At 33.8% G+C, this 23,397-nt stretch overlaps 1 protein-coding gene across 1 annotated transcript; it reads right to left on the reverse strand.

Annotated features, from left to right (window-relative positions):
- Window positions 1-802: 802 nt before the first annotated feature.
- On the reverse strand, window positions 803-19,619 carry LOC139500861 (glycine amidinotransferase, mitochondrial-like). Its single transcript, XM_071289751.1, has 8 exons — window positions 19,499-19,619; window positions 17,413-17,564; window positions 14,297-14,560; window positions 13,689-13,860; window positions 12,744-12,909; window positions 11,692-11,813; window positions 10,857-11,007; window positions 803-2,601 (listed from the first exon to the last, which is right to left on the reverse strand). Exons 2-8 carry the CDS (start codon window positions 17,523-17,525, stop codon window positions 2,450-2,452), a joined length of 1,140 nt encoding a protein of 379 aa, XP_071145852.1. The 5' UTR covers window positions 17,526-17,564; window positions 19,499-19,619; the 3' UTR covers window positions 803-2,449.
- Window positions 19,620-23,397: the final 3,778 nt, after the last annotated feature.

Here is a 23,397-nt window from a genome sequence, read left to right on the forward strand (position 1 = left end):
TGGAAAAAAACATCACTTAAATACATAGAGATACAGAACAATCTATTAAATGAAGCTCACAATATATGGAAAAGTGTAAAAAAACAATAGTAAAGATGTAAAGGTAGGAGAAATAAAAGCAAGAATAAGTACTCAAACGTACATATTCCAAGCCAAAAGAGCTAAGTTCGATCCGAAAGTTAACCCGATGTGTACAATCTGTGAACAGGGAAATGAAGATCTAGAACATTTTATTCTACACTGCAAAGAATTAGAGCAAATTAGATCTAAATACTTCTCAAAAATTGAACAGACAATGGATGAAATTGATATCTCTCAACATACAAGAAGATCATACAACAAGGGAATTTACTGCAGCTCATAATGGACTGTACTAGCAAAGACATAAACTGTTACTCAACTGTGTATGAAAGCATTGAAACTCTGGCTAGAAATATGTGTTATGAGATGCACATGCTGCGCACAAAAAGGATAAAAAACTTAATCACAAGTACAGTATAAGCAAACTTTTTAAAATAAAACAGTTCATTACAAATAGTATATCATCTTACTATTTTATGACTTATAAGTACATGTATATAAAAATAAATCTTCTCTTTTTAAAATTGTAAAATATCAGTTATAATTTAAAGAATAATGACAAGATCCCCATATAGCAAATTAAACTGTTTAGAAAATTTATGTATATATATTAGCTTAAATTTTTCCAAACCCCAACCATTTTACATAAGTCTTATAAAATGAAATTTTCATTATAGTTCCCGATGTATTTATAGCACTCTTAACTAATAATTATAAGTAATTTTTATTTGAGACCATTTTAATTCTTATTTGTAAATATATGCAGTTGTCTCTTAAAATTTTCTTACAACCCAGCACATATGAATTATTATATATCTTTTAAAACTTTATGATGACAATCCTATGAATTAATTATGATATTTATCATTTAGTGATTATTATAACCAAATTCAGTCATCTGTATATAATTATTTGTTTCCTTATGTTTTAAGGTGTACATAGTTGCTAAAACTATACCCTTTTGGTAGTGCTCCACAACTAATGGAGGAATATCAAGAAACTGAACTGAACTGTTGTAATGTTAAACTATTGTTTCAGATAAGAATGATACAGGTAAATGGTTGGTACCATTAAAACGTTTAAACCCGCTGCAATATTGTTGGCACCTCTCCTAAGTCAGGAATCTGATGTTCAGAAGCTGTCTTTAGTTGATGTGGATCATAAGTGTTTCTTGTTTTTTTTTAATTTATATAGACTAGACTTTTGGTTTTCCCCTTTGAATGTTTTTAAATTGCACTAGTAATTCTTTGGGCCTTTTATAGCTTGCTGTTCAGAATGAGCCAATGTTCCATGTTGAAGACTGTACTTTGACCTATTATGGTTTACTTTGATGGAGAGTTGTCTCACTGCATGGCACTTATACCACATCTTTATATCGTGCGTTGGTCTTTTTCTGTCATATTGTTTGTCATAAACTGTTTTCGTACTAATTAAGCCATTGGTCTTCTCGTTTGAATTGTTTCTTCAGGAGAACATTATACACCATATAAATATGTAACAGCCACTATGTTCCGTCAGTTACTTTGTTCCGTCGGAACTTTTCAACTAGTTATTTTATTCCAAGTGCAGTTGAAAATTTCCAGAAAAAGGAGCTAGTTGAAAAGACCCGGAACAATGTAGATAGTTGAATGGTTCTGGCGGAACAGAACAACTAGTTACATCGTTCCGAATATACCATATTTCGTCCTTTTTGTAGAAAGAGGGGGAAGAATGAGTATCAGTATATATAAGAGCAAAGCATTAATTTACAATAATACCCATTGCACTGAAAGGGGTTTCTTTGGGGAAAAGGGACATGGAACTTAACTTTTGGGGAAATAATGAAAATGTTTTTAAATTTTGATGTACTGAGGGGGAAGAACAAACTCCCTCAGCAAAATTTAAGTTGTATTTCATAGCTCACATAAAACGGAATAAGTTGCATTATCTTGCAAATTTAGTTTTCATAGTACCCTCAAGAGAGGGAAGAATAACCCCCTCCTGCATCAATTCTCCAAATGGAACTATGTAACTGGTTGATATGTTCCGTTGGAACTTTTGGACTAGTTTGTTAGTTCCGGTTTTGACTAATTTGGCAATAAGGAACTTTCTAACTAGTTGATATGTTCCGTTGGAACTTTTCAACTAGTCACTTTGTTCCGGTGGAACTTTTAAACCAGAGGAAGAACAAAGTAACTAGTTAATAAGTTCCTCCGGGCTAGTTAGTTCTTTCCGCCTGGAACTTTCCAACGTCGGAACAAAAGAGCATGTATAAATACACTACAAAGTCAGTTTCATTACAGAAAAAAAGAAATAATCATATCCCTAAACCCATGTTTATTATGCTTTAATATAAAAGTTGATAAAACAGACATGAATGTGTAAAATTTCAGCTGTTTGTGGTTGTTTGATTTTCATTGCTGTCCATATTTGGAAAGTAATTGTGACATTCACCAATACGTCGAACATCTGAAGTCTGGCAGTGAATGCTACCACCAAATCTGTAAGAATCTCTGTATGGTACACGGATACATTTAATACCTGAAATATATATAAATATTAATCAATCTTAAAACGCTTAATTGTTTACAAATATATGCATTTAATATGAAATATATTGAGATTAAGTAATTTGAAATAATTTCTGTATGGAAAACTGATTCATTTGACACCTCAAATTTTTAATGAACTTCAAAAATAACTATTTTTATATAATAACTAACGTTAATAAAGAATATTAAATGTATTTGTTTAGTGTATGTTCACTTGTGTTTATACTATGTCTTTTGATTGAGTTTAGCCATTTCAATTAATATTTTACACTGTCGCTTTCTATGTTTTGATGTTACACTATTGTTTCCGATAAGGGTGAAGGTTGGTACCTATTAAAACGTTTAAATCCTCTGCAATTGTTCAGGACTCTGATGTTCTGTAAATGTCTTTTTTTTGTGGTTCATAAGTGTTTCTCATTCCTCGTTTAAAAAAAACCCGGTAATAATGGTTTTCCCGTTTGAATGGTTTTACACTAGTCTTTTTTGGGGCTCTTTATAGCTTGCTGTTTTTTGTGATCCAAGGCTTCATGTTGAAAACCGTACTTTGACCTATAATGTTTCACTTTTATAAATTGTGATTTGGATGGAGAATTGTCTTATTGGCATTACATTATAACGTTGTGTCGTTTGTTTTCTCTTATTTTTGAGTGTAAATTCACATTGCGATAAGACGTGTCACGGTACTTGTCTATCCCAAATTCATGTATTTGGTTTTGATGTTATATATATATATGTTATATTTGTTATTCTCGTGGGATTTTGTCTATGTGTGTTACATTTTAGTGATATGTCGTTGTTCTCCTCTTATATTTAATGCGTTTCCCTCGGTTTTAGTTTGTTACCCCGATTTTGTTTTTTGTCCATGGATTTATGAGTTTTGAACAGCGGTATACTACTGTTGCCTTTATATACCACATATTTTTATATCTATTATAAATATGATATGTCATTTATTTTATTTTCAACTATCTAAGATTGTCATTTTCATTTGAAATTTTATCCTATTTTGAAGCAGTCAAAGCCAAATTTCACAAATAAATAATCAAGTTCCGTCCCCTACCCCTCCCCCTGAACTGTAAGATAAGTGCAGCCACTGTTTAAGGTGGTAAGTGTGTCTCTCACCATCTTGGATTGTAAATAACAGAGAACATAAGGTCTTGATTTTGCAAATGAATTGGCAAAATAATACGAGGAATGAAGTTAGCTTATAAATATGAATTTCATTTAAAAAAAAATAATTATAAGAATTTAACTATAAATATTGATATTTTTACAAGTGCAAATTGTTTTTGCTTGATTCTTATTTGTTTTTAAAATTGACATTTTATGGGGATATAACTCTGATTTAGCATGTTTAGTGGTGCATGTTTTGAGGGAATCTACATGCAATTTTGCTATTTTGTATTTTAGCCGGGAAAAAACGTACGGCACACTATCTGTTCTTTTGATATTCTCAAAGCACTTCCTAAAAGCTATCTTTTGTATTTCAATTTTCAATTCTATCATTTAGTTTAGCATCTAATCAAATAATGGTGTTTTTTCTTGTATAAAACCATACAAAATGTGTTATTTTATAATTTGTATTATAGTTTTGAACATATCACAATCTATACTTCGTTTTGGGAATGTATAAACAAATTCTATCAAGTATACTTCTATACCACCTTACGATAGAATATTCTACTCTAGAAATAAACAGAATAATAGAAGAATATGCTCTCGCTTAATCCTTTTGGAATTTTGTTTGTTACAAAACTTAAACATTTTTCGAAAAAAACTAAGGCTTTTCTTATTCAAGGAATAGATTACCTTAGCCATATTTGGCACAATTTTGGGAATTTTGGGTCCTCAATGCTCTTCAACTTTGTACTTGTTTGGTTTAACAACTGTTTTGATCAGAACGTCACTGATCAGTCTTATGTAGACGAAACATTTTATACTGCACTCGTTCTATTTAAGCAGTCAAAATGCGTTGAGCCTATATTTCTATGTCTTTGAACTTGTTTGGCTTTACAACAGTTTTGATCTCAGCTTCACTGATGAGTCCTATGTAGATGAAAAGTGTGTGTGGTGAATAACATCCTGGTAACTTTGATAACTATAATCAAGCATCAAAATGGTACAGCCAGAGGGAAAGATATAAGGAAGGGATGGTCAATGGTAACACTTAATGTCCCTGTCTCCTATGGACTCCTATGACCAGCTAGATGGAAGGATGGAAGGAAGTAATGGTCAAGGGTAACACTTAATGTCCCAATCTTTTATGGCAGGCATGGTCAAGGGTAACACTTCATGTCCGTTTATTTTATGGCAGGCATGTACAAATAGACTTATCATACCTAATGACTCAAGGAAGGGATGGTCAAGGGTAACAATTCATGTCCCTGTCTTTTATGACAGACATGTAAACATAGACTTATCATACCTAATGACTCAAGGAAGGGATGGTCAAGGGTAATACTTCATGTCCCTGTCTTTTATTGCAGGCATGTAAACATATACTTATCATACCTAATGATGGAAGGAAGGGATGGTCAAGGGTAACACTACATGGCCCCGTCTGTTATGGCAGGCATGTAAACATAGACTTATCATACCTAAAGATGGAAGGAAGGGATGGTCAAGGGTAACACTTAATGTCCCTGTCTTTTATTGCAGGGATGTAAACATAGACTTATCATACCTAATGATGGAAGAAAGGGATGGTCAAGGGTAACACTACATGGCCCCGTCTTTTATGGCAGGCATGTAAACATAGACTTATCATACCTAAAGATGGAAGGTATGGCAGGCATATAAACATAGACTTATCATACCTAATGATGGAAGAAAGGGATGGTCAAGGGTAACACTACATGGCCCCGTCTTTTATGTCAGGCATGTACACATAGACTTATCATACCTAAAGATGGAAGGTATGGCAGGCATATAAACATAGACTTATCATACCTAATGATGGAAGAAAGGGATGGTCAAGGGTAACACTACATGGCCCCGTCTTTTATTGCAGGCATGTAAACATAGACTTATCATACCTAATGATGGAAGGAAGGGATGGTCAAGGGTAACACTTCATGTCCCTGTCTTTTATGGCAGGCATATAAACATAGACTTATCATACCTAATGATGGAAGAAAGGGATGGTCAAGGGTAACACTACATTGCCCAGTCTTTTATGGCAGGCATGTAAACATAAACTTATCATACCTAAAGATGGAAGGAAGGGATGGTCAAGGGTAACACTTAATGTCCCTGTCTTTTATTGCAGGCATGTAAACATAGACTTATCATACCTAATGATGGAAGGAAGGGATGGTCAAGGGTAACACTTCATGTCCCTGTCTTTTATGGCAGGCATATAAACATAGACTTATCATACCTAATGATGGAAGAAAGGGATGGTCAAGGGTAACACTTAATGTCCCTGTCTTTTATTGCAGGCATATAAACATAGACTTATCATACCTAATGATGGAAGGAAGGGATGGTCAAGGGTAACACTTAATGTCCCTGTCTTTTATTGCAGGCATATAAACATAGACTTATCATACCTAATGATGGAAGGAAGGGATGGTCAAGGGTAACACTTAATGTCCCTGTCTTTTATTGCAGGCATATACACATAGACTTATCATACCTAATGATGGAAGAAAGGGATGGTCAAGGGTAACCCTATATGGCCCCGTCTTTTATGACAAGCATGTAAACATAGACTTATCGTACCTAATGATGGAAGAAAGGGATGGTCAAGGGTAACACTTAATGTCCCTGTCTTTTATTGCAGGCATATAAACAGAGACTTATCATACCTAATGATGGAAGGAAGGGATGGTCAAGGGTAACACTTAATGTCCCTGTCTTTTATTGCAGGCATATAAACATAGACTTATCATACCTAATGATGGAAGAAAGGGATGGTCAAGGGTAACCCTACATGGCCCCGTCTTTTATGGCAAGCATGTAAACATAGACTTATCGTACCTAATGATGGAAGAAAGGGATGGTCAAGGGTAACACTACATGTCCCTGTCTTTTATGGCAGGCATATAAACATAGACTTATCATACCTAATGATGGAAGAAAGGGATGGTCAAGGGTAACACTTAATGTCCCTGTCTTTTATTGCAGGCATATAAACATAGACTTATCATACCTAATGATGGAAGAAAGGGATGGTCAAGGGTAACACTTAATGTCCCTGTCTTTTATTGCAGGCATATAAACATAGACTTATCATACCTAATGATGGAAGAAAGGGATGGTCAAGGGTAACACTTAATGTCCCTGTCTTTTATTGCAGGCATATAAACATAGACTTATCATACCTAATGATGGAAGGAAGGGATGGTCAAGGGTAACACTTAATGTCCCTGTCTTTTATTGCAGGCATATAAACATAGACTTATCATACCTAATGATGGAAGAAAGGGATGGTCAAGGGTAACACTACATGGCCCCGTCTTTTATGGCAAGCATGTAAACATAGACTTGTCATACCTAATGATGGAAGGAAGGGATGGTCAAGGGTAACACTACATGGCCCCGTTTTTTATGGCAAGCATTTAAACATAGACTTATCATACCTAATGATGGAAGGAAGGGATGGTCAAGGGTAACACTTCATGTCCCTGTCTTTTATGGCAGGCATATAAACATAGACTTATCATACCTAATGATGGAAGAAAGGGATGGTCAAGGGTAATACTACATGGCCCCGTCTTTTATTGCAGTCATGTAAACATAGACTTATCATACCTAATGATGGAAGGAATGGATGGTCAAGGGTAACACTTCATGTCCCTGTCTTTTATGGCAGGCATATAAACATAGACTTATCATACCTAATGATGGAAGAAAGGGATGGTCAAGGGTAACACTACATGGCCCCGTCTTTTATGGCAGGCATGTAAACATAGACTTATCATACCTAAAGATGGAAGGAAGGGGTGGTCAAGGGTAACACTACATGTCCCTGTCTTTTATTGCAGGCATATAAACATAGACTTATCATACCTAAAGATGGAAGGTAGGGATGGTCAAGGGTAACACTACATGTCCCTGTCTTTTATTGCAGGCATATAAACATAGACTTATCATACCTAATGATGGAAGGAAGGGATGGTCAAGGGTAACACTACATGTCCCTGTCTTTTATTGCAGGCATATAAACATAGACTTATCATACCTAATGATGGAAGAAAGGGATGGTCAAGGGTAACACTTAATGTCCCTGTCTTTTATTGCAGGCATATAAACATAGACTTATCATACCTAATGATGGAAGGAAGGGATGATCAAGGGTAACACTACATGTCCCTGTCTGTTATGGCAGGCATGGTAGAGGGTAACACTTAATGTCCCCGTCTTTAATGGCAGACATGTAAACATAGACTTATCATACCTAATGATGGAAGGAAGGGATGGTCAAGGGTAACACTACATGTCCCTGTCTGTTATGGCAGGCATGGTCAAGGGTAACACTTAATGTCCCCGTCTTTTATGGCAGACTTGTAAACATAGACTTATCATACCTAATGATGGAAGGAAGGGATGGTCAAGGGTAACACTTAATGTCCCTGTCTTTTATTGCAGGCATATAAACATAGACTTATCATACCTAATGATGGAAGGAAGGGATGGTCAAGGGTAACACTTAATGTCCCTGTCTTTTATTGCAGGCATATAAACATAGACTTATCATACCTAATGATGGAAGAAAGGGATGGTCAAGGGTAACACTACATGGCCCCGTCTTTTATGGCAAGCATGTAAACATAGACTTATCATACCTAATGATGGAAGGAAGGGATGGTCAAGGGTAACACTACATGGCCCCGTCTTTTATGGCAAGCATTTAAACATAGACTTATCATACCTAATGATGGAAGGAAGGGATGGTCAAGGGTAACACTTCATGTCCCTGTCTTTTATGGCAGGCATATAAACATAGACTTATCATACCTAATGATGGAAGAAAGGGATGGTCAAGGGTAACACTTAATGTCCCTGTCTTTTATTGCAGGCATATAAACATAGACTTATCATACCTAATGATGGAAGGAAGGGATGGTCAAGGGTAACACTTAATGTCCCTGTCTTTTATTGCAGGCATATACACATAGACTTATCATACCTAATGATGGAAGGAAGGGATGGTCAAGGGTAACACTTAATGTCCCTGTCTTTTATTGCAGGCATATAAACATAGACTTATCATACCTAATGATTGAAGAAATGGATGGTCAAGGGTAACACTACATGGCCCCGTCTTTTATGGCAAGCATGTAAACATAGACTTATCATACCTAATGATGGAAGGAAGGGATGGTCAAGGGTAACACTACATGGCCCCGTCTTTTATGGCAAGCATTTAAACATAGACTTATCATACCTAATGATGGAAGGAAGGGATGGTCAAGGGTAACACTTCATGTCCCTGTCTTTTATGGCAGGCATATAAACATAGACTTATCATACCTAATGATGGAAGAAAGGGATGGTCAAGGGTAATACTACATGGCCCCGTCTTTTATGGCAAGCATGTAAACATAGACTTATCATACCTAATGATGGAAGGAAGGGATGGTCAAGGGTAACACTTCATGTCCCTGTCTTTTATGGCAGGCATATAAACATAGACTTATCATACCTAATGATGGAAGAAAGGGATGGTCAAGGGTAACACTACATGGCCCCGTCTTTTATGGCAGGCATGTACAGTAGTTGTCGTTTGTTTATGTAATATTTACGTGTTTCTCGTTTCTCGTTTTGTTTATATAGATTAGACCGTTGGTTTTCCCGTTTGAATGGTTTTACACTAGTAATTTTGGGGCCCTTTATAGCTTGTTGTTCGGTGTGAGCCAAGGCTCCGTGTTGAAGGCCGTACTTTAACCTATAATGGTTTAATTTTTAAATTGTTATTTGGATGGAGAGTTGTCTCATTGGCACTCACACCACATCTTCCTATATCTATGTAAACATAGACTTATCATACCTAAAGATGGAAGGAAGGGGTGGTCAAGGGTAACACTACATGTCCCTGTCTTTTATTGCAGGCATATAAACATAGACTTATCATACCTAAAGATGGAAGGTAGGGATGGTCAAGGGTAACACTACATGTCCCTGTCTTTTATTGCAGGCATATAAACATAGACTTATCATACCTAATGATGGAAGGAAGGGATGGTCAAGGGTAACACTACATGTCCCTGTCTTTTATTGCAGGCATATAAACATAGACTTATCATTCCTAATGATGGAAGGAAGGGATGGTCAAGGGTAACACTTAATGTCCCTGTCTTTTATTGCAGGCATATAAACATAGACTTATCATACCTAATGACGGAAGGAAGGGATGGTCAAGGGTAACACTACATGTCCCTGTCTGTTATGGCAGGCATGGTCAAGGGTAACACTTAATGTCCCCGTCTTTTATGGCAGACTTGTAAACATAGACTTATCATACCTAATGATGGAAGGAAGGGATGGTCAAGGGTAACACTACATGTACCTGTCTGTTATGGCAGGCATGGTCAAGGGTAACACTTAATGTCCCCGTCTTTTATGGCAGATATGTAAACATAGACTTATCATACCTAATGATGGAAGGAAGGGATGGTCAAGGGTAACACTACATTGCCCAGTCTTTTATGGCAGGCATGTAAACATAGACTTATCATACCTATTGATGGAAGGAAGGGGTGGTCAAGGGTAACACTTCATGTCCCTGACTTTTATGGCAGACATGTAAACATAGACTTATCATACCTAATGATGGAAGGAAGGGATGGTCAAGGGTAACACTACATGTCCCTATCTGTTATGGCAGGCATGGTCAAGGGTTACACTTAATGTCCCCGTCTTTAATGGCAGACATGTAAACATAGACTTATCATACCTAATGATGGAAGGAAGGGATGGTCAAGGGTAACACTACATGGCCCCGTCTTTTATGGCAGACATGTAAACATAGACTTATCATACCTAATGATGGAAGGAAGGGATGGTCGAGGGTAACACTACATGGCCCCGTCTTTTATGGCAGGCATATAAACATAGACTTATCATACCTAATGATGGAAGGAAGGGATGGTCAAGGGTAATACTACATGGCCCCGTCTTTTATGGCAGGCATGTAAACATAGACTTATCATACTTAATGATGGAAGGAAGGGATGGTCAAGGGTAACACTTACTGTCCCTGTCTTTTATGGCAGGCATATAAACATAGACTTATCATACCTAATGACTCAAGGAAGTTGATGGTAGGTAATTCAGATTCTTCAACAATGGCTTTATCTGGTCCTACCATTAACAGATTAATGCTCAGCCATGCACTAGACTCACAGGACTCTGGTACAACCATGCTCTTAGGGAATGGAGCATCTAATATCTAGAAAAAAACAGGAATGTTTCATTTAAACATATATTTGTGGAAGCTGATTATACTGACGATGGCATGAAGGATCAGTTATGTCTCGCTTTTTCGAGCAGACCCTTTTTCTTTCAAAACCTTTGAAAAAATAACAAACACGATTGTATCCATAGTACACAATTGCCCAACTCATACTGCCACATTCTTTGTTTAGTGTACCGTGATATTAGGGTAAAGACTTTAATTTGGCATTAAAATTAGAAATATCATACCGTAGCATGCGTAGAAAACATGTGTACTAAGTTTGTAGTTGAACGGAATTCAATTTGGCCAAAAACTTCAACCTGAAGCTGGACAGAAGGACGGACAAACAGATGGACGGAGGCACAGACCTACAAACATAATGCCCATAAATGGGGCAATAATAAATGCAGCATAAAAAAGGATTTTATAAGATATTCAGATATCAAAAAACACCTTTCTAAACTAAAGATGTATATGTATTAGAATATGGATAAGGAAAGTTGTTGTAAGCGGGAAAAATTTGTATTGACACGAAATAAAAAAAAACAAGATGATTTTGAATATCTGACAAAAAGTCAAAAATCAGAGTAGTATATATGGTTTATAGAGAATTGCTTAGTTCCTTGTGTTGCAGGTTATAAGAAATTATAATTACTGATTTAACTTGTAGATACTTACTTCCCAAGATGAACCTGTGAATATTCTGTCTTTATCTTCCTTTGTGATTGGTCGATTTGGAGGGTTGACGAGGATTCCTTTCCTTTCATTGGTAGGTGGTACTAATGGGACCAGTGATGCATCTATTCAATTTTGAAAATAAGAAAAAAATAACAAACTATAGACTTTAACGATGTGTATCCTGAATCATCACCTATGAAATATTTAATATAATTATAATAAGACTTAATGTATTTTATATAGGTCAAGTTCAATAAAATACATGGTATCCCAGGTGAATGCCATTTTATCATCTGTTGGGAGTGTCATAATTTTTTGTTTACTGTAAAATTTATCTGATAGTCTAATAATCATCAATTGAGATTTTACCCTGTTACATGTACCTCTCATACTCAACTGTTACTTATACTTTACAATAATTATTATGACAGTAGTTGTAAATACATAAATCAATAATTACTTCTCTCAGGAAATGATTAAAGATTATCATTTTAATATTTACAGTTCAATAGTCCTATTTGTCAACAACAGTTTTGAATAATCTATTTTTGGATGTAACACGTCTCCTGATTAGCTGACTTTGTTTTGTTTTTCAGCTTTGACTTCATAAACGTGTTTTCATGATATTCTAAGAATTAAATTATAAGAAATGACTACCTGTATCATTTGTTCTGTGTATGAAGAAATAACATCAAAAATGTGATTAACACTGAAGAGCTCACGTACTAAAAAACGAGTAATCATTGCAATTATAGGACAACACTTTATCTTCCAAAAAGTACATTTTTATTTATTTTTGTTTTCTCATGATTATAGCCAAAAGCACAAACAATTGTAAATAAAGGGCAATAACTCCTTATTTATTTGTTTGGTCAGAGAAAGTAAATTTGTAAAAAAAAAAATGGTGGACTACTAACTCTAAGGTCATGAAATCATCTTGACACATATTCATATTAAAAATAAAGAGGTATTGGTTTTCTTTATGACAAAATTGAAAACCAATATACAGCTTACTCAATAAAATATATTAAATATGTTTCAATATGTACAACCTATATGTACTGGATTCAGATCACCAGGAAAGTGAACTTCGTGTACTCGATAACCACGAGATTTCACGTGACGTCTGAGCCAATCAATGCCTTTTCTATTAGCTGTCATGCTCTGCTGCACAATCAGATCTTTTCCAAGTCTCAAAACTTCAGCTGCGTCAAAACACTAGTAAAATTTAAAAAAATATTATACAATATAAAAATAAAATATGTCTAGTTTTTCCTTCACAGGTGTATCTGGAGAGCATGATTTTAATTACAAATAGTAAAAGTACTCTAAGATTCTAACATGGTACCTCTGTGTAAAAAAGTCAGCACTCTAACTGATAAAGCTCAGAAGCTTTCGGCTGGATTAGTATCTACTACCTGTACTAAGAGAAACAATCCTGTCACACATGTGTTGTATACCTCGCTGCCGGAAATGATGAACATAATTTCCTCTGCGTGTAGGCAGGTAACAGTTAGTGTCGTCTGCCATCCATGTGGTTTTGTTTATGGCAGTAGAATAAAATTGATCGATATATTAAAACCGTGATTCAACCTTACAGTCTCCCAGACAACAAAAGGTTTGAGGCTCACGACACATTTATATAAATATCAATCGCCATATTGGTCTTCAACTATTGTCAACCTGTACCAAGTCAGTTGCCAGTATTTCTGTGTTTTTTTCTCTGCTATATTTGCTTTTTTTAATGTTTTAGTATCATTCAGGCAGTTAGTTTTGTTGTTTAAATTGTTTCACAATTACTCATGCAAGGCCTTTTATTACTAAAAATCTGGTATGAATTTTGCTAATTGTTGAAGGCTGTACAGTGACAAATAGTTAACGCCATAAAATAAAATATCCACAAAAATCACATTTTTGTTCTCAATGCATAAAAACTGGCATCCACAAAAGTTTGTGTCTGATATCAGTCATTTTTTTATTTATTTATAAATACTTACCGGTTCTGCTTCATTGATTACATATTTATAATTTTGTATCCAGTCTTTACGTTCCTGACAATTTGTGTCGAAAGGAAAGTCTGAATTATACATGTTTTCTGACATTGTAGGCTTGGGAGCCATCGTCCATAACATATCTTCATCCTTCTCAAAATAATCATTCAGTATTGTCCTGCAAGATTAATTTCTTTTTTTTTACAGTATTGAGCAAAAAAATGTAAAATACCAATTTTATACATAAAGATTATGGCAAAATAGAAAATTTAATAAACAAAGTTACATTTAAATTCCTTTCTTTTTTTCTCCAGAACAACCTTTAAAAACAAACCCTCTAATGTGTATACATTGTTTGTATTTATCTGCCTCCTTAATCATGCCCTTGTAGGACTGCTGTTGTTATCATATATTAACCCCTTTTATAATGAGCTACAAACGTAAGAATCTTATGGATCATCTGGGTAATGGAAATCTTTTTTTTTAATTGAAAATATTCCAAATAAAATAACACTGTATCTTTAACTCTCCTCCTCTGATTTTAGGCATATTTTTGGGGGTTTTGTTTTGGTTGTACACGTGGTTAAAACAAAACTTATCAATCTAATATCTACCTGTATGCCATAGACTCAAAATATCGAGCTCTACTGCTCATAGTGGACTCAATGATTTCATTCCCGATTACCAGCAGGGTGTCACGTGGACAGGAAGCTCCGTGTTGATGCTCAATTGAAAAGAACGGTGTCCTCACGGGTTGTGTAAAATCAATTTTATCAGGTCTTCTGACTGTGACATTACACTGAAATCTAAGTACCCTCTCTAAGTTGTCAATCTGGAGAGCTGCTTTGTGTATGTATTCATCGCTCTGTTTTCCTGTTCTTGGAAAATATATGAAATGATATTTAATAATTAAGATCCAATTTCAATCCTATATTTTAATTTAATCCTACTGCAATAATCAAGGTTAATTACTTTTATATTGCAGAACATTTATATATACTTTTAGACAAATATGTGTGATGGAATTGCTTCTCTCCATTAGTAGATACTTTTGTTATAGTCAGTGGTAAGAGGATAGGCAGATCCAGGGGGCCTGGGCCCCTCCCCCTTCTGTGGGAACAACTTGATTGATTATATAGGGAATCACGTTCTTGAGATGACAATTAATTTTGTAATAAAAAATATGGCTCTCCGGTAAACTATGTTTACTGTGTGTAATGCTGTGTTTTTGTTTATATCACATTGGCTAGGCTTGAGATCTCACAATACTAGTTTAGTCCCACTGCATTCATGTACCTGTCCAAAGTCAGGAACCTCTAGCATTCGTAAGGGGCGACATCAAATAGTTTTTTCACTGACCCCCCTCTCCCTCCTCTTAACTTACTTTGCGAAAAATAGATTGACCAATATGCATATATGTAAAATCGATTTTGGATAAACAAAACTTGCAGCAATTTTTACCCCCACCCCTAAACTATTTGTTTTAAGTATTTTTATCCTAAATCAATATTTTGATGTCGTTACTGACTTGTCGTGTATGTTTTTTCTTCTTTTTTTATTGTTCAATTATATATTTATTGCTGATGTTTTGTTGGGTGTTGTCTCTTTGAAAGAATCCTTGTGACCATGGTAACCATTCTTAATTTTATTAAAACTTAAATGCTTGAAGATTTACATATACATGATATATGTCTCAATTAAAAACAATCCTTTTTGTTCAAATGACAGACAACTAATGTTAAAGAATATTTAAAATAACTGTTTTTTAGTATTTCAAAATTTACATAAAATATATGAAAAAGAAGATGTGGTATGATTGCCAATGAGACAACTGTCCACAAGAGACCAAAATGATACAGACATTAACAACTATGCATATTGATTAAACACTTAAAAATACTTTGGATTGCCCAAACCCTACCCATACATTGAGACATTGGGTAGAAAGATAGGCATTTTTTTTTTATTTTCTTTCTTTCAAAGCGAAATTGAAGTGTTAGATAGTTATATATGTGGTTTGAGTGCCAATGAGACAACTCTCCATCCAAATAACAATTTATGAAAGTTAATCATTATAAGTCAATGTACGGCCTTCAACACGGAGCCTTGGCTCACACCGAACAACAAGCTATAAAGTTAGATGTCTATTTAAATCTTCATGCCTATCTTAATACAAAAAATAACAGCAGGACAATAAAAGATTTTGACTAGGCAGTTTTTTTCTGGATAGGTAGGGTTAAGGATGTACACCTCTGAGGAGCCAAAAATTTCTAGAATTAAACCTGTTTTCCAAACCTGATTTTTGGGTTTATATGACTGTAAAAACATAAATGGTGAAGAAAAATATCATATGGTGGTGCACTTCTTTTTATGCTACGGCCCTTTGAAAGTATCAAATTTTGATGATTTTCCCATTTTTCATCGATTTTTACCCATTTTTGGGCTATTATCGTGAAAAAAATCACAGTTCCAAAATTAAACTTTTTTTCATACTCTCAATAAAGGTGAAGTGGACCAATCTGAATAAATTCATCTAAAAAAAAAACTATGGATAGGTGTTAATTTAAGAAAGTTTTATCATATTTTGCTACTTTTTCTTGTCAAATTTACCATGTTGTCAATTTTGTTAATTTGTGATTTTTCTCTGTTTAAAGAAGAAAATGCACATTATTTCAACTTCCTTGTTATAAATGATTGAAAAAAATGCATATCTAAGAAATTTGAAAAGAAAAAGTTATATGGGATGTTTGTTTCTGGTAAAAATCATTTTTTGTACCCCTCACCCATTTTTCTCAGAATTTCAGCTAAAAAGACTGACTTGTTTGGTCGTAAAATTTGAAAAATTCATTCCTCAAAAACTACTTATTGGAAATACAAAATTCGTTCACAGAGTTAAGTTTCACTATGATAATAATCAAATTCATTGCTATTTTCCACTTGTATCATATGTTTTGGAAATTATTCCAAACGATATTTCAATGAGACTGAATGAGACTGAAATGTCAGAAGAATACATCCTTAATAGACAAACAAACCTATTTTTTTTTTGGTTATGACCTAATGGTTATGGCCTAATGTTTTTTTTTTTTGTTATGGTTTAGTCTTAGATGCATAACTTTTTTATTAGTTGTTAGTGGCTTTAAACTAGCTGTCACCGATAACTGCGAGTACTCTCAGATCTGATCGTTGTGTCTTTTTGTGTCGGGATGTATAAGTACCCGGCCACGTCCACTTGTATTTTTTGTCCATCTGATGACTTAAGCCTTTACAACTGATTTTTATAGTTTGTTCTTATGTTGTACTGTTATACCACTGTCCCAGGTTAGGGGAAGGTTGGGATCCCGCTAACATGTTTAACACCACCACATTATTTATGTATGTGTCTGTCCCAAGTCAGGAGCCTGTAATTCAGTGGTTGTCGTTTGTTTATGTGTTACATATTTGTTTTTCGTTCATTTTTTTACATAAATAAGGCCGTTAGTTTTCTCGTTTGAATTGTTTTACATTGTCTTATCCGGGCCTTTTATAACTGACTAATGCGGTATGGGCTTTGTTCATTGTTGAAGGCCATACAGTGACCTATAGTTGTTAATGTTTGTGTCATTTTGGTCTTTTGTGGATAGTTGTCTCATTGGCAATCATACCACATCTTCTTTTTTATAAACATTTAAAACTTATTATTTATAGTATAGTATATTAATATACATGATTATCACATATGTTTCCATACCTGCTAATAGGTAAATATCCTGGTTCTTTTTGAGGTGTACACCAAAAATCTGGTACTCCCAATATGATTTCTTCTAAAGGATCCCATTCATTGTGAGAGTTTACAATTTTCATCTTTGAATCAGCTACCTATACGTTATTATAGAATATCAGCTGAAAAATAATCATTGGTGTTACTTGAATCTGTAAAAACATACAGTCCTTCCAGAATTAGGATGATACATTTTGTAATTAGTCAGGGGACTTACTTAAATGAGTGAATTTCTACATCACTGAATTAAGTAACATTATTTCCAGAAAGATTGGAAGTAAGAGTTGTCTTTCTTTAATAATCACCTATTTATGTAGTACAAATTAATCACTAGAAGAAGTGATTTAATTTTAGTATACATGTAGCTTTAAATATAGAATGATCCAGGGACTATAATTATGTTTCTAAAATTATCAGAACCAACATCTGTGTTGTCTAGGATGACCAGGTCATTTCAGGTGATGACCTTGTACTGAATCTAGGATATTGACATTAAAATCACTAGTTTAAGTGTCATACCTCAATTTCATTCCCAAAAATTACTTATTTAAGTATCATTATTTTAATAACTCCCACTAATTTTAACACACCCAAACAGTGAAATTTTTATCGGGAACAGTAGAATTTTATCACATAATTTGAAAGATGAAACCTTGAACTTTACAGGAAAAATACTCCCACTGCTGGGAAAAATCTGTTAAGAAAGTATCATTCCATTATGTACAATGTAAAGCCATTATTATAGCATTTTTTCAACTAAAATAGAATTTGCAGATAAATGATAACATCAATTCAAAGGCATAAACCTTGCTACATAAAAGAAGCAAAAAGTTCATTTTTTTCCAATTTTATTAATGAAAAGATATTGTTTAAACCTATGTGTTTAAAATTTTGGTAAAACTACAAAATCACAATTTGTGACAAAACTTCAAATTTGCTACTCAAATAAGTGATTTAAAAATCACTTATTTCAGTAAGTCCCCTGACTGGTAATCATTCATTATACATGTTATACATGTAATATAAACACAAATTAAAGAAATTTTAAGGGGTTTTTTTTTTGTTCTGCTACAGTGACTTCATTTGCATGCTGCATCCATATGCCATCTGTACATGTTTATAAATCTAACAATATTGAATAATAATTGTAATTGAGATGTTTCCTTTATGCTCAGATCCGGACATCCTGGCATTTACATTTGTCAGGAGGTGATGTCATCCGGAATCCTCTAGATTTTTCATCTATTTGAAGGGGATTACTGATTATTTATATTGCCGATTATTTTTTAACCAGAGGTTATGGTATGTTAAAAATCAAAATAGAGATATTATATAGTGTCTTTAACAGTATTAAAAGAGTAAAATTACTATATATTCAACTGGTTACGATATATATCAATTAAATTAATTTGCAATAAGTCTATGGAAAATCTAGAGGAATCTTACCCGCATCACCTCTCAACATTGTTTACATAACAAAAATGCTAATCATTGATTGGTCAGTTACATGTTGTGATGTCACTGCAGATCTGAGAATGCAGTTATGTGAAACATTGTGTTATATATGTCGCCCTGAATTCGGCTGTTGTCTGCTCTATGGTTGGATTGTTGTCTCTTTTACACATTCCCCATTTCCTTCTCAATTTTTTTTAATAATCACCACTGACAGCTGAAGAATTTGAGTGTAATGCATGATTATTTAATCTGTATCTAAATAAAATTAAAACGTTAGTTTTTAAATAGAGTTATTCCTCTTTGTCCCAATAGTACTTTCTCTTTGTGATTTGCATGTATCAATTTTAAATCAAAATATGCTATAAAATTGGTTTTTAAATTCGTTGTAACGAATTTTGATTTGCTTATACATCGTTAGAGAACTTTATTGAGTTAAAAAAGAATATTTTACCATTCGTGAAATCGTACTACCGTTTTCTTTGACGGCAGTATACCTGTAACATGTAACATTTATTATTTTCACACACCATACCGTTGTTCTTAATGTTTCATATATATGGGGTAGTTCTTTATCCCTCTGTTGATTATTAGGAAAACATACCTTTACGTAAAAACTATATATTTCAAACGTGTCAAAAGATATGCTTGGAAATACTGGCGATCAATCTCTGTAGAAGTGCCACATCATGGCACATGTTTTGTGTTTACATTCGACCGGAAGTAAGAAAAAAAAACGTTTGCGGTTGGCTATTAGGTGTCAGACCACCAATTAAAAATCCCTATCTGTTCAACCAAATTTTGCAATTTTCACAGCTTTCTAAATATTTTACCTTAAGTCTAACTTCATAGAAACCAGGTATATCCTTAAATGTACATGTATCAGCTTTCTACATGCCAATTTTCACCATACCTTTATAAAAGCCTTCTAACCAAATAACTGACCTTCAAACAGAGGTACTCCAAAAAAAAATCTGGTTTTCTGGAAATCTAAAATTAGTATACTATGGAGCGCATTAATCCTCAACTTTTAATGCAAACTCATAGACAAGTAAATTTTGGCTCAAAATGATCTAGATATATTTCTCTTTCACCAAAAGTTTCATTTCTGCAAATTTGTTGGTTAGTTTAAGTAAACAAGGACATCAAAAGCACTATTTTGTGTCAGAGTAGGGCTATTTTTTAATTGGAGGGAGTAATGGTCTGACACCTATTTAATTTTTTTTTTGGTGAGGGCAGTGTTTGGGCGTACCTGCATGCGGGGGTATAGGGGTACGCGTAGCCAAATATTGACTTTCGTAAGCTACGCGTTTCGTTATTTCCTGACTTTAGAAATTTAGGGAAGATAATTGCAAATAATACTTCTAAATTTGTATTTAATGTATTAATTATATGGAAATGCACAACATGTTAAAAGAATAAAATTATAGAGGAGGGCCTGGACAGGATATTGGGAGCATGGGAGAGAGGGGTGGGAGAAGGGAGAGAAGAGGCGGAAGAAAGGAGAGAAGGGCAGGAGAAAGGAGAAAAGGGGATAAAAAGGAGACAAAAATGTATATTAAAATTATTAAAATTTAGCAAGAAAACAATTGTTTAATAAATGAGTTAATCAAAAGATTCAAGAAAGTGCTAACAAAAAGTAAAATAACAAACAAACAAACGACTCCGAGGAAATATAAAAACGGAAAGTCCTTAATCTAACTGCAAAATCAAACAAATGAATAACAACTGTTTTATTCCGAATTTCTTATGTAGAAAATGGTGGATTGGACCTGTTTTTTGGGCTAGCCAAACCTTTCACTTGTATGACAGTCGCAGAAAATTTCCCAAAATGGCAAAGAAACGAAAAAAATATTCTGAACCTGGATATCGTCACTAATTCATTCCGATCTCTTATATATATGGAGAAACACTAAAAACTAACAATTTCCAGGATTTTATTGTGTGCCCGTGCATGTAAAGAGACATGTAACCATCATTGTTTGTTTTAGATAAATTGCTTCAAAGCTAACTGATATGTATATAATTTGGCAGAAAAAGGATGACATTACCTTATATAGAGTAACGTGTTTTTTCCTGAGAGGTATTGAAAAAATATGTAACGGGATCTGAACGGTGTTTGTTATTTTGTTTCCATTTCCCCTGTCTGGTTTTGTAAATTTCCTATTAATTTTACTGATTTATAGTTTTATTTCCAACTAACAGGGTGCACATTAAGCTTAAAAAATGTTATTGAGTGAACAGGGATTTTCATGTACAATTTGAAATGATTGATTTGAGGTTGCAAATGTCTAGTGGCAAATAGTTCAGGCATGTTCAGGACGATACAATGCAATTTGAAATTGATGTGTCTAAAAGACGCATTTAATTCTAATAAAGCCATCAAAAAAGGTTACTAATAAAAACATTCCGTCAGTTGTAAAAGTGAAAGATAAATAATACATGTTTTAATATAGTATATTCTCTGTATGATGTAAACGTTTGGGTAGTGCGCATAGTTGCAGACAAACCTTGCAAACTGTATTAAATGTAAGTTCAACATTCTGACATTCGTGAAAAAGGATACAGTGAAAAAAATCTGAGAACATACATGCATCCTCTAAAAGTAAAACACTCGGTACATTATAAAAGTTCCACCTTGAAATTGTACACTGTAGAAGGAGGAAGTCGGACTATGTGCTCTGTGTGCCTTTATATATTTTCAAAATACCAAAGGAGAAGGGTTCACGAAGGGTTAAAATTGGCCCTAATTTTTTAATGTTTTTTAAATCGGGCCAAACAATTACAAATTTCAAATAGAAATACTTGTGATGATACTGTTCAGACTTATATACTTTTTTGGCACTTTCCTTAAAAAAAAATTAAGCTATGACCCCTCAAATATACATTATTTGTTTTTTAGGTCAATTTTGGTCAATTTTGTCCAAAATTTTAATGATTGTTTTTGGCATAATTAACATTGGCCGCCATCCACGATCCAAAAAGTTTTTATATTGATGAATTATATATAACATTTGGAATCTTTTGTTTACAAAACATTTTGGATCGTAGGTGGCGGCCAAATTTTTCATAAACCTTTTAGGTCTGAAAATTGCCCAAAATCATCACAATTTGACAAAATGTCCAAAATGGGCCTAATTTGGAGAGTATTTACCGTATTATGTACTTTTATAAAAAGAACTGATTTATTGAGCATTAGGACTTTTGAAATAGATCCATTTACGAATCAATTTGTGAACATTTTGGTGTTTTATGATAAAGTTGATAAAAAGTAAATATTTGACAAGGAAATTTTCTTAGAAATGCTGAAATTAATATTTCAAATTTTATATGAAAGTAAAGATTGTTTCTTAAATTTTCACATTATGAAAGAGAAGGAATAAAAATATAATATTCATAGGCTTCGGAAGACACAGATTATCAGAAAAAAAAAACGTTCACTTGGCGTTGTCCCATGTAACAAGCTTAAAACATTAAACTCGAGCAATTCGCGAAATGTTCACGCAACTCTTCGAAATTTTGCATGAATGTTCTATGACATGATATATTTCACTACTGGTTTACATGGCCGTCTCAAAGTAAAATTAGCATAGATATTTTGAAAAGAATATATATAAATGACTGTCCCAGGGGAATTTTAGTTTGGAAACTTGAAACGTTTCAGTTAAAAAAAAAATTGACATATAATTTATAAATTGTAAGCACGATCGTTTTTTACTAAGTGTAAGCTCCAAAAGTTCAAATTAATGAATGAATTGAGCTGCATATTCAATTCAAAACAAAAGGTTTGCAATGTCTTGCGGTAATGTCCGAATAAAACTTTCTTGTCTTCACAAAACTTTTACTGCCAAAAAAACAGAGATTTGATTTCATGAAGATTATTTTTCTGCTTTGATTACTATACCAATAAAAAGTACTCTAAAAGTTGAAATTGTTACACCATATTGTATTCAGATTACAGGGTTTCCTGTAAAAATTAAGGATTAATGAAAATGTCTTGCAAGGTTGTCCGTTAACATTATTTGACGTCGCCACAATGTCCTACTTTCAACAAAACGAAATGATGCACATATTACAAAAATACACATCTATATAAGACGATCAAAAAGTTAAGACAACTTCAGTGTCATAACTATAAGCCATTTAATTGTCTCTTCACGACTTGTAACACTGCTTGAATAAAATTATATTCGGGTTGTTTATTTAATGCAGCAATATTCCCCCGAAAAACACATTATTACTAGAAGTAAAATGTAATATCCTATGTAAATTATAAAATCATATGGGAATGGAGTATCTCGGCATTTCTACTTTGTTTACTATACTTGGCATATTTTTTTTTTGGCGTTCGGAGCGCGTTTCTGGATTTACCTTCATCAAAATTCTGATTATTCTTTTATTTACTTAGGTTTACATGGTTTTTTTTTACTGATACAGGAACTAAAGTTCCTCTTCATCAGTCTCTATATGGGTCGTTTTCAAAAAATGTCGAATTTTCAGTAC

This window comes from Mytilus edulis, chromosome 13 (assembly GCF_963676685.1).
Source record: "Mytilus edulis chromosome 13, xbMytEdul2.2, whole genome shotgun sequence".
In the NCBI taxonomy this organism is placed as follows: domain Eukaryota; kingdom Metazoa; phylum Mollusca; class Bivalvia; order Mytilida; family Mytilidae; genus Mytilus; species Mytilus edulis.

What these genes read in the sequence shown, in the direction of transcription:
- LOC139500861 (XM_071289751.1), bottom strand. Translation starts at nt 17,525, where the DNA reads ATGAAAATTGTAAACTCTCACAATGAATGGGATCCTTTAGAAGAAATC. An exon ending in GGATATTTACCTATTAGCAG is followed by an intron (nt 14,561 to 17,412) that starts GTATGGAAACAT and finishes ATATTTTCCAAG; the next exon opens with AACAGGAAAACAGAGCGATG. An exon ending in TCACAGGTTCATCTTGGGAA is followed by an intron (nt 11,008 to 11,691) that starts GTAAGTATCTAC and finishes GTTTTTTTCTAG; the next exon opens with ATATTAGATGCTCCATTCCC.